The sequence below is a fragment of the Cryptotermes secundus genome, unplaced genomic scaffold (genome assembly GCF_002891405.2).
Source record: "Cryptotermes secundus unplaced genomic scaffold, Csec_1.0 scaffold395, whole genome shotgun sequence".
NCBI classification, from domain to species: Eukaryota; Metazoa; Arthropoda; class Insecta; order Blattodea; family Kalotermitidae; genus Cryptotermes; species Cryptotermes secundus.
The window spans coordinates 189,480-201,809 of NW_019742967.1; the positions used below are offsets into that span (position 1 = coordinate 189,480).

The 12,330-nt window shown below is 36.7% G+C and overlaps 1 protein-coding gene across 1 annotated transcript; it reads left to right on the forward strand.

The window, feature by feature from the left end:
- The first annotated feature begins 6,263 nt into the window (after positions 1-6,263).
- Positions 6,264-9,863, forward strand: LOC111873539 (uncharacterized protein RAB5IF homolog). The gene is made up of 4 exons (XM_023868328.2): positions 6,264-6,556; positions 6,658-6,761; positions 6,871-7,000; positions 9,610-9,863. The coding sequence occupies exons 1-4, from the start codon at positions 6,446-6,448 to the stop codon at positions 9,649-9,651; spliced, it is 387 nt and encodes a 128-aa protein (XP_023724096.1). The 5' UTR covers positions 6,264-6,445; the 3' UTR covers positions 9,652-9,863.
- Positions 9,864-12,330: the final 2,467 nt, after the last annotated feature.

Genomic DNA, 12,330 nt, shown 5'->3' on the forward strand with positions numbered 1-12,330 from the left:
TGCTTGGGCTTTGTTCATTGTCCTAGTTCCTTTCTGAGTAAAAGCTGTAGCATTTTGAAAATGGATTCCTTTTTCGTCTTCAGATTGTGGATCTGTTGCTGTCTGGGTCCACACCTGATTGGAAATTTGTTCAGTATCTGTTTTCTGGTGGAGAATATATGAATAAATTCATATTCTGCTGGGTCCCCTAGGTACATTCCTCTTATACCTTGCTGTAGCTGTATGAGGGGTCCCAGCAGAATACAGATTTCATCACAACCTTTCCCCACAAAGACAGAGGTAGAACATGTTTCTTAAATGTTAAGAACACAGACATTGGCTGTACCTAGGATCCCACTGGAGTAGAATTTCTTCAGATCCTTTCCACGTGGAAATGGAAACAGAATGCATTTCCGAAGTGTCACAGTTTGTATGTATAAAAATATGGGTTGGTTGACCTGCCTGTGAGAATAGCTTTAGAGATGTAAATGTTGTTAAACTAGGGAGCAAGCAACACTAATCTGTTTTGGGGAAAATTATTGTTTTTTTTTTTTTTGATAAGATGGTTGGTACTTTGATCCCAGTTATAAACGCTTTCATCATCTGCCATCATGCACGGGCAATACTTTTTGTCACTGAATCATAAAATACTAAATATCCATTGCCTATCAGTGATACTTAGGATAAATGGAATTTGGTAACATCTTTTATATGACTTTTTATTAACAATTTGAAGCATAAAGATCATGTGAATAATGTTTAAATACCTCACAGAAAACATGCTGCATCTCCATTACAGAGATGAACTAGTTACTGCTGTTTAGGGAGATAATCATGCAAAACATATAATTGCACTCTATGGGCAAAATTCAGAGATTTCTAAGTGTAAAAACTTGTGCATGTCACTGTACTTTAAATTAAGATTATATCAGTTGGACTGGACTGTGTATTTGTGTGAATCAACTTCACTCTTTGTCTCACCAAAGAGAATGTGCTCCACATAAGTTATGTAATCTAATTATGTTACATACACATCATTGTAACATCATGTGGAAAATTTTAGGTAATCTATCTCTGTATTATGTAATATCATGTCCCATGAAAAGGTAATGTTGTGGAAAGAGAATGATAAGAAATTTAATTTAAACGTTTTTTATTGTGTTAGGGTTGTTGCTTAATGCTTATGCAGCTAACTGCTTGGATATTACTGTCTTCTGCAATGTGAAATGGGGGCCTTTGTCCCAGCCCCTCCATTTCCACTGTCAGTACCAACTTTCTTGCAAAGTCAGCTTGCTTATCTACCCTGAAGATGCAAGCAACAGGCACCTCTGAAATGGTACATCCCAGGAGACAGTAATGTTCACAGTAACCACTGTGAGAACCTCAGAGCTCACGATTAATTAATTATTATTTAATTATCTGTTTGCTTATGTAAATGTGTAAGGATCAGGTTTTCGATTAGCAAGTTAGAACTGTATGTTGATGCAAATTTCGGAAAACCGTTTTTTAAGTATACAACAACACTGTCAGTATCAACACCATATGATGTTGAATGGTAGGAATGTAGATGTATGATGTAGACTTTATATTTTATTTCTCTAAGACTCATTACCTTCTCATCTATATCTTTGCATTTAAATTGTGTCTTCCATTGTAGTGTCTCAGCCAAATTTCTGTAATCATTTCTCATTCCCCAGTACATCCTCTCTGACCTTGATTTATTTAATGGCCCAAACCTGATAACAAGTACAAATCATGAATGTCCTTATTTCATAATTTCATTCTCCTCTCTCTTCTGCTTCCAATTTGAGGCCGCAAGTCCGTTCTGGTGTTCAGAAGTTACAAAACTCGTGTTGCCCTCTCCTTCTGGGTCTTCCTACATATCTCTTTTGGGATTGTATAAATATTCTGACTTCTCCTGTTTGTGCAGATATTATGTTGGACAGTGTCCAGGGTGTGTACAGTATGCACAGCTGTTTCTCTCATTTGCTGTGCAGATATTATCTTGGACAGCTGTTTCTCTCATTTGCTTAAGGGAGGAAAGGATCCTCTTCTGTTGAGTCTGTTACAAAGTGCCCAGTCTATGTTCGTTGACACTGTTGCCAGAACACTGCCTATACACACTTGTGTTGTTTATTTAACAACTCTGTTAATGACTCATGTATCGTTGAATGATTGAATTGGGAAGGGTGTTGAAGAATTCATGGCATCATTTGAGGTATTATCCTAGCATTTGCCTGGATGGATTGAGGAAAACTGAGTCAGGATAATCAGTGTCCTTGCCAAGATTTGAACTCAGCACCTCCTGAATACAAGCCATGCTTTGACACTGGAGCCAGATTGCTCAGTCATCTGTAGATTAGACAATGTACATTGGCCAACATAACATTTTAGAGAACCTACTTTGGCGGTATAATTCCCACTGTCCTCAATTAGTGTTCGGCTTTTATGTTGATTAGAAAGTACCTTGAGCAGTTTGTCTGAAAACATGGGTACACTTTATGCAGGTAATTTGATTGGGCAGCTGAAGGAATACATGCTGCTGTTGAGTCTTGCTGTATTCATCTGTTCTGGTTCAATCTGGTGAAAGAACAACTAGCTCATGTAGGCCCTGAGGTTCTCACAGCAGTGGTTATGAAGAGTTCTGTCTGCTGGGATATAACACTGTGAGCTGTGCTTGCTACCTGCCTCACACCTTGGTTGATTTTCAGCAGACTACGCGGTGCTATATCCCAGAAGATAGAACTCTTCGAACTAGCTCTTATACTTGTCATCATTGTAAAACCATGCTGCTGGGTTCATGGCTGCAAATGCAGGTTTTTGGAGTGCCTGTCTTTGCGAATGTTCTCATTATTCTTCAAAACAGCGTGATATTCAGTAATAAAGTAACAGGCCTAACTGTCTGTATATACATTTTAGTTATGTTGGATCTTGCCCCCATGATTTGTGTGGTGATTTCTGGGAGGTGTGTATAATTGAAAGTAATATTTAAGTTGAATGGACAAAGCACACAGAGGTTGAAAGCTGGGCATGTTCTAGTGTATAACTTCAGATTTCTGAGTTCAGCTGAATGGTATGTTGAAATATGCAATCACATAAGTATGTAAACACTTTGTTGTTAAGTAAGGTTTCAGATTATCATGGCAGGTTTGTAGATTACTGTCTTCTGGGATGTAGTCTGGTAGAAAGTTACTCCCATCTTCAGGGTAGAAGAGTAAGCCAAGTGGTAAGAAAAGAAATGTTACAGTTGTAGAGAGGTATAATAGGAACCAGGACCATGAGGAAACCAACAGATGAAAAGAGAAGGCTATAAACCATGTAGGCCCTCAGAGGCCTTACTTTTCTGCCCTGAAGCTAGAGGCAACTGCTTCCTGTGAAATTATTGTTACACTATCAGATTGCATGGTGTCACATCGCAGGAATCTTCACATTCACTGGCATAAGAACCTAATATATTTCATGATGTTTGTAAAACATTCATCTGTTCTTATTTTATATGTCTTCAGTGCTGATGAATTATGAAAGTAGCATCAAATTAATTTTTTATATATTTACAGAAAAAGATTGCTGTATTCATTACTTAACATGTTCAGATTCTGTTCTTTGTGATAATTTTAGTATTTATAATAATGTTAATCCTAGTTTCCCTTCCTTGTGCTGTCACCAGTGAGATTAGGTTCACTAAATAAGAACAGGTTACATTTGGCTGCCACTATAAATGTTTTGTGTAATTCTTCAGGAAACAAAACATGTATTTCAACCTTTATTGGCCACGTGCTGTAGTATTGGTATGGCATATGTGCAGTTCCACCTGGCCTAACATCACATTTTTTCAGTACAAATATCCCAGAATAAAGATCTAGCTGCCATTGCTGTAGTACTGGGAAATTTAAATCCCATATACCAGGACAATAGAGGTTAAATTTGTATGCAGTTGAAACCTGTAAGACACCCAGCTTGAGAATACACAACAGCAGACAAAATCAAGGTAGATGACGTTTTATTGCTACATTGGCAGTAATGGTGCTTAAACAACTAATGAAATTGATAGATAAAACTTGAGATATATCTGCCACTGCAACTTACACTTGTACCAATGGATCTTGATAGTTTAAAACCATCAAGTCACATGCTTATTGCACTGTGCTTCATCATGCATCAGAGATCTTCGGTAACATTGCACATTTTGTCAATATTAATTGATTACATTTTAGGAAATTTATGAACTGTAGAAGAAAAATATGTAGATTTGTACGTCAGTAGTCATTTTAAGTGAACGTGTATCTGCATTTAGCGTGGATGTTCAAATTTTTTTCAGAACTGACTAAAGAAAAAAAGCGATGACTTGGAAATCTCTTTTAACATGTTGCTTTACTGTGGTCATCTCGAATTCTCATGTTCTTCCTGGTTTTTATACATTTTTTCTGTATAATGCTATGTAATGCTTTACTTCTTTTTTTATTGACATTAAGTGATTCCTGGTTTTTGTTCTTAACATGAGGTGCAATACACATGGTCATATGCCGAAAAACAGTATTCACATACACATTTTTATATGTTATAACTTCGTTATTATTTTTTTGTAATCAGGAATATAAAGAGGGATGGAAATGGCTCATCAGAACTAGATAGATGCTCCAGACTTGTAGAAGAGCCCAGGGAATAATCAGCACACATTAAAATGTAAATTGTTACAATACAGTGTTGGAAATGCATTGTTGTTGAGCGCAATAGTTATGACGTCAAAAGACACTGTAAAACCTTTGTTAAAACAGCCACTCTGGATCTAAGTAGATGTCATCTACCTGCATGAATTCCCATTTCCAATCCTGAGGATCAGTTGCATTACCAAATAAAATGTCCTGTGTCATACAGGCAAAGTTAGTTTGTATTGTAGTCATTGCTCTTAAGCTGTTCAGAGTTTGAGAGTAATTTTCACAGAATGATAAGCTTTTTAATATCTGGGCTATAACCAAAATCTTGCTCAAGACCTCTTTGTAATTTTAACTACTTGTTACATTGATTTTGTTCACTGGTTTCTTTTACAAAATGTAATCAAAATTGTTAATACCTATAATTATCCTACATTTTTAGTAGGATATAGAAGTTACCTACAGTGTATATGGTGCAAACACATTGATTGGATGTGATATTTTTTCTTCTCTTTCTGGGTACAGAATCAGTTATTTGTGTTTCATATAGTAAATGAGGAATTTCTTATTATTGTTGTTGCTAGCTTCTTAAGGAAATGAGTATTTTGAATTTTAGTTACCTGGTTGCAGTGCTGGTGACATGAATGATGTATGTGTGTATGCTATGTAAAAGTCAGTGTCTTGTCTTTTATTGGTCAGTCTTTCCTGTAATAATTCTCTTTTGTATAAAATAATGTTATTGCATAGGGAATTTTCATTAACCTCAAATTTAATTTGTCACTTTATTACCCCAACAAACTGTATTACCTTTTAAAGTTAAAAGAAATTAGCAATTCACCCTACACCCATTTTAGAACATCTTCAAATTTCAGAATAAAAACAAAGTAATTTTTTCAACCAACACCAACTCTTTATATCAGAGCCTTTCTTGTGAAGGTAATCGATGCTCAGATGAATTTCGAACATTTTATGAAACCTGTTGATGCATTGACATTTTCTAGTCCCTGTCCTGAGTTAGATTGAGTCCAAACCCTCACATCCCATTTCATTAGGACCCATTTTATTATTATTATTATTTTGTGTATGATCAAGTCTTCAGAATGGTCTGTTCTCTCATGTTTTCGTATTAAAAAAACTGTCCCTGTAACAGGCCATGAAGGCCCATGGGGTTGTAAGACATCAAGGCTGTCATTTTCTCTAGACATTTGACTAACAGATGGTGGTAAGGTTGTCGGCCTTTAGCGCCAGCCGCCCAGCTGTGAACTGGTCAACAAAAGTAAGAACTTCCCAGTACATTAGGTCATAACCCAGAAAACAAACAGCCAAAAACACGCTTACACAACATTCCACCCTTTTAAGAATGTTTTTACCAATTCCCCGAGAGAATTCAAGGCAGAAGAATAAAATATGTTTAAAAATAATTATGTTTGGTACATTTTCTTGTTTCAATTTTAATTATTTTAATCTGGATGGCGGAGATGGCCCCTGAAGTCAATACACAATTTTGCAAGAGAATTCGTATAGTTGTATGTATTTAATGGGGCCAAAAAAGGCCGTCAGAAACATAATTGACCACAAACTGGCTTAGAGTGGAATCGCAAAGGAGCTGATTTGTCATTGGTTTGTCCGTAAACGGGATGCGTGGATCAGCTGCAGGATGTAACCAACTTTCTAAATATGGCCGCGTAATGCGTGTTAAGTGTCGAAGTTAGGAATGTTATAGTAATGGTATGATTAATTTCGTACTGTAAATACAGGTAATGAGCTGTTTTTGATTAAATTTAATTCAGTTTATATATTACATTAGTCACAAGATGACGTCAAAGTTAAAGAGTTCTGAAAAGAATGGTGCAACAATAAAGTCGCAGGCCCTGGATTCAGTTTGGACAAGGGCATTCACATCTAATTCAGAATGGCCAGATAAGGTATTTGTCGAAACTTACATGAATACAGTAACAGGGAATATAATTTAGCACTTAATTATATTGCATACGTTCATCAAGTACTGCGACACTAATTCTTGCAGGAGGAGTTCTTGGATGTAATTTATTGGTCAAGACAGGCTCTAGGAATAATTATTGGCTTGCTGTGGGGTCTCATTCCATTAAAGGGCTTCATTGCATTGTTATTGTAAGTATCACTGTTACTGCTTTTACTGCAATTAGAAAGTAAGCAACCTAACCTTAAAATATTCACATTCTGTTGGACATGGCCAAGTATAGTGTTGTGTTTATCGCAGGTTTGTCCTGGTGAACGCTGGATTAATTTACATATATTTCACAAATTTTCAAAGCGTGGATGAAGAAGAATATGGAGGTGCATGGGAATTGACAAAAGAAGGTTTTATGACATCATTCGCAGGATTTTTGGTGGGTACATTTTTTATGTGGTGAAGGTGTGGAATCCTGTTAAGTCTCCCATCCTACCCTAATATTTATGAGACATTTCTGTTGTTACTTATGCATAGATTGCTTGTGCAGCTTGTGATACATACCCTATTTTTGTTTGTTAATGTCATGTGTTATCAACACGTGTATTTGTTTAGTGACAGGAACTTGTTAAAATCATGTGTAGCAGTAATTGCTGAGTCCAGTTATAGCTAAATTAATCATCGTTTCAGGATAAGGGATTTTAAATATCCCAGTCCTCTGCATTGGGAGTCCCTATACTGACAGGCTGTGGGCCAGACCCAGCACAGGAAAGATTTTCTCCACAGCATTCAGACTGACCCTAGGGCCCACCAAGCCTATCCAGTGGGTACCAGGGTCTCTTTCTGTGGGGTAAAGCAGCCCCACCTCCATCTAGTGCCAAGGTTAAAACCAATGGAGCTGTGCCTCTTTTCCTCCATATGTCTTCATGTAGTAGTGCTTAACTAATTAAGCACAGGAACACAATTTTATCTCACCTTAGTGTGGGTCTGGCAGGTGGAGTTTAGCTTATGGAGCAGTGGCAAGCCAAGCAAGAAACCAGCAAGAACAATATGTTACTCCAAAACATCAGTGGTCTTCTACCAAACTGCATGGCGTTACAACACAGAAGACTGTATTCTTTATAACAAAGGGTTTTGAGATTTAAGTCCTTATTTCGGTCTATATTCAGATAATAGTCTTCTGTGCCCTGACACCGTCTAGTCTGGTAGATTGTTACTAGCCTTTTCGAGGAAACTGCTGCCTCCATGTTCAGGGTAGAAGAGTGATATCCTGAAGATAAGAGGCAGTAGATTTTTCTGAAGTAGTAGTAGTAGTAGTAGTAGTAGTAGTAGTAATTTCCATAAATCCAATACTAGAAATACATTCAGAGGATGTGGAAAAATCAAACAAAACACATAAATAAAAACAGTACAAGGTACCAAGTCAATATACAGATATGTTAAATAATACTACTGAGATCATAAAAAACATAACGAGTATCAATTCAACCCTTCCTATCAAAAATACTCAAAATACACTCCCAAATATATAAAAGAAACAACAGTAAAATACAGCGCAATGCTAATCATACAGATATAATAAAATAATACAACTAAAACCCAAGAAAATAACCAGCATTAAGTTTACTCTTCCTATTAAAATTCACAAAATACTCTTCCAATACATAAAATGAGTAACAAGACTAGAATTCTTCAGATTCAATTTAAAACTGTTAACACCTTTGTACAAATTATATGAATATGACCATATCAGATTAATACTACATCTTAAAGATACTCAGAATTCTCTTCCAAAGTATAATAAATAAAGTATAAATAATTAAATAAATAAACAGTACAAAAGTACTAAGTCAAAGTACAAATATAAATAAATAATACAACTAAAACTCATGAGTATGATCAGTGTCAAAATTACCCTAATTAAAATACACAAAATACTCTTCCAAGGTATAAAATGAGTGGTACATATCTACCAGACTACATGGCATCAAATCCCAGAAGATGATAAGATATGTTATTTTGAAATGCAGCAAAGTGTCTTACAGAATCCCTGAATTAAATAAACCAATTGAGTCTGTAATTGCTGCTCATACCCAGGTTCTGTTGTCTGTTATGTTTATTTAGTGCAGATGAAAAATTGATTTAGAATGTTGCACACGACACACTGCTTAGAGCAAGCCCTTCACCCCCATGGAGTATTCAGAGCAACAACAACAAAAAATGTATCCAATGAAAGTCGTAACTCATGACATGCTGGGGAATTGACATCACAAACCTTTTGAATGAATAATATTTTTCTCCCTTGTAGAAAATCAGTAGATCTTCATTTAAGCCCAAAATTCAGTATGCAGGGCAACTCTCAATATAGATTCACAGTATGAAAACTATTTATTGTCTTCTGGCATATAAACATGGCATAGTCAAGTAGAAGTCCACTGAAATTTTGGAAGAACATAATGTGTCCATCTTCAGGGTCAAAAAGAACATGAAGCAAGTAGCTAGCAAGAATCAGGAAGCAAGCAGTTTGTAAGATCAGACTACACGGCATCACGTCACAGTATGTTCACTGATTTCAGAAATCAAGCATGTAAATAGCCCCAAACACATGCATACCATCATTTTGTGTGAAGAGCTCATAAAAAATATGAGTTTCTGGCAAGTGTATGTTACTAATATTGTCAAAGCTGCAAGGAAATAGCGCTAATTATCTCACAGGTTATGCAGCATACTCTTTTAAACAGTCATCAGATGTTTTTGTTGAGCAAATAACATTCTCCCCTCATATTCAGGAGGTTTCTATGTTCAGATATTGTCCCAGAAGCCAGCAGAGCTTTTTTCAGGATTTTCTCAGTTGCTCCAGGTAAATTCCAGGATGGTACTCCAGATCAGAAGATGAGTGCTTCATTCTGTGTCATTTCCAGTTCATTATTCACCATTTGACACCCTGTATTCTGAACTAAGGACATCATCGTTAAGTGAACCATAAATAAATAAATTAATATAAAATTTGTGGGCTGCACAGATATTTATATTCTCTTTCTTTTGCAGGTTACATGGATAATAATATATTCAGGATTACACTTTGAATAATCTAGGTGTGATGAATTTTTCACGGGTAATGGGAATTGTGATGGGAATTTTCTTGTGTTATTTTATATTGAAGACATCTGTATGAAGTTTATTGAATAAACTGTAGTGATAATTGTTGTCAAGCTTACATTGTAGATGTACATTCATATATTCCACTACGTGGTATTTGTTCTACAATGAGAACATTTCTAAAAAATAAATTATATTCATCATGTTGTCTGTTTTATTCTTCATTTCAACTGCAATTGTTTAGTAAATATAATTAATGTTCTTGAAATTGTATTCATATCATCTGGCATATTACCACCTTTCTTCCTCTTTCTTACCACAGACATAATGCAACCCTGAAACAGTATTGGTGTTGTTGTTGATATTGTTATTATTATTATTATTATTATTATTGTTATTATTATTATTATTATTTTTTGTTATTAATTATTTAAACTGCAAATGGGTTTTTACCCGGTGGCAGTGGTACTACAATAAGACACAGCGCACACACAACACACCACACTCAAACAAAACACAGTGCACAAAACTACACAAACAATAAAGGACACGCTACACACAGTAGATAAAATAAGTAATTTTGAAAGTCAGTCTTTACTCTTGCAAATACGTATGGCCACCATGACCATTAAACCAGCGTGCAAGTATCGTAAGTATTATAGTAGAGTTTTTAGAGTGATCAGAAACTTCGTTGCCAATATTTTTTTAATTACGTGAGTAAACTTCAGTATCTTAAGAAGAGGCCTCTTATGGGAAGTGATGACATGCAGTCTGCAGGAAGACTACTGACAACTCGGAAGTACATCTGACATATTCAGGGTTAAAGGGTAAGCAGTCAATACACCAGCAAGCACAAAAGTTATAGACCAGATAATATGAAACATAAGTGCAACATGTTATGGAATTAGGTCACTTTATTTCTTACTGGCACAGAACTATTAAAATGACAGTGTACTTTCCATGTTATTGCCATATCATACGGTGTAACTGTCTGGAAATTGGGGGAGGGGGGCTTACTCTGCAAAATAAATAAGTATAAAGGTCTGTGCCCAGTTTAATGAGTCTGACGAGAGGGTGGGTCTGTCGTTTAAAATTGCTAACCCTCGCCAGCGCAGTCATTCTCGGGTCCAAGTTCAATGGGACTCAGCCATATTTTACAGTCTCAGATTCGAGACTTTCCTTTTTGTTGCCTCCTGCGACTTGCAGAGCTATGGTGGAGATATTCAACTCCACCTCCACATGGGATTAGTAATATCCATTATTTTTTTAAGTTATAGGCCCTGCATGTGGCATTACTTGTGCATGACTTTTCATGATTGGTCACACTGAGAATAGCACAGTGTGTCTCGACCACCGGACCCTTGTCTTATAGAAAAAAGAATTTGCTGGCCTGCAGTGTGACATTTTGAGAACCACTGGCATAGCAGACTTTTGATGAAATTGTTATATGGGTACTCCGCTGAAGTAAACCGGTTTACCAAATGTACATTTTTATTTCCCTCATGTCATTGTCCTTGATGTTAATTTACTGAAGATGATCCTAACAAGTTTTCTGTTGTAAATCGTTTTGCAAATATTGCACTCGTGAATCAGAAATATTTCCCTCACACACAGAGTCACTCAGTCAAAGTCACATTGCAACTGATGGTCAGTCAGTCAGCCAGTCATTCTTGGGTGACAAGTCTGCATCTGGGGGTCATGACCAGATATTTATTACTGTTTGACAGTTACAGTCTTGTTTTTGTGTGGCATCCTCTCTGACAAGAAGACAGGTCTTTCTTTTTTGTCAGTCATTGTCTGCAGTAGTGAGTCATTTGTCATGATGTAAAAGATGTTTACATTGTAAATGTTAAGTATGTTAAAAATGTATATACAGGGCCTCTGTGAGTCCAGGCTCTGTATAGTAGATTTTACCCTAGTCAAAGTCAAAGTCACATTCCCGACTGACGCTCAGTCAGGAAGTCTTGGTGTTGAGCCCCATCTGGGGCTCATGACCAGATATTTANTTCAGTCAGGAAGTCTTCGTGTTGAGCCCAGATATTTATTACTGTTTGACAGCTATGGTCTTGTTTTTTGTGGGGCCCCCTCTCTGACAAGAGGATGGATGTTTCATTTGTACATCCTGCTGGCTCTTGACAGTGCAGTCTTTCTTGGGACTTGTGACCATATTTTACTGTCTCAGATTTGAGACTTCCATTTTTGTCGCCTCCTACAACTCTCAGGGTCACTATGGAAGTATTCGACCCCACCTCCACACGGGGAGCTTCTTTTGCATAGACCACCGCAGAAAACGCCGTTTGCCGCAGTACCTTTATTGTTGCGTGTTGATTCATTGCTGAGGAGATGTTCTTTACGAGCGTTACCCAGGAAGGGCTCTGCACGCTACAATGTTTATTTAAGTCAATTAATGTGGCCATGGTGCCTCTTGTACGAAAAGGATTCGAAGACCTTGAACCACTTTCCGGACTTAATTCCTTCAATTATCCACTATTAACTAAAACGTAATCTTACAGGACCCAAATTGCTACGAGATAATGCAAGTTGCACTATCGCGCGCAAAAATGGAGGCTCACCTGAGTGTCATGATCGTCATAATCATGTGGGTCCTCTGAATCTCTCTGAATGATGCTCTTTGGCGTAAAAATCGACTTTGACCGTCTGTGACAGCAT

Coding starts and splice junctions, on each gene's coding strand:
- LOC111873539 (XM_023868328.2), top strand. CDS start 6,446: ATGACGTCAAAGTTAAAGAGTTCTGAAAAGAATGGTGCAACAATAAAG. Junction 6,762..6,870: donor GGCTTCATTGCATTGTTATT/GTAAGTATCACT, acceptor TGTTTATCGCAG/GTTTGTCCTGGTGAACGCTG. Junction 7,001..9,609: donor CATCATTCGCAGGATTTTTG/GTGGGTACATTT, acceptor TTTCTTTTGCAG/GTTACATGGATAATAATATA.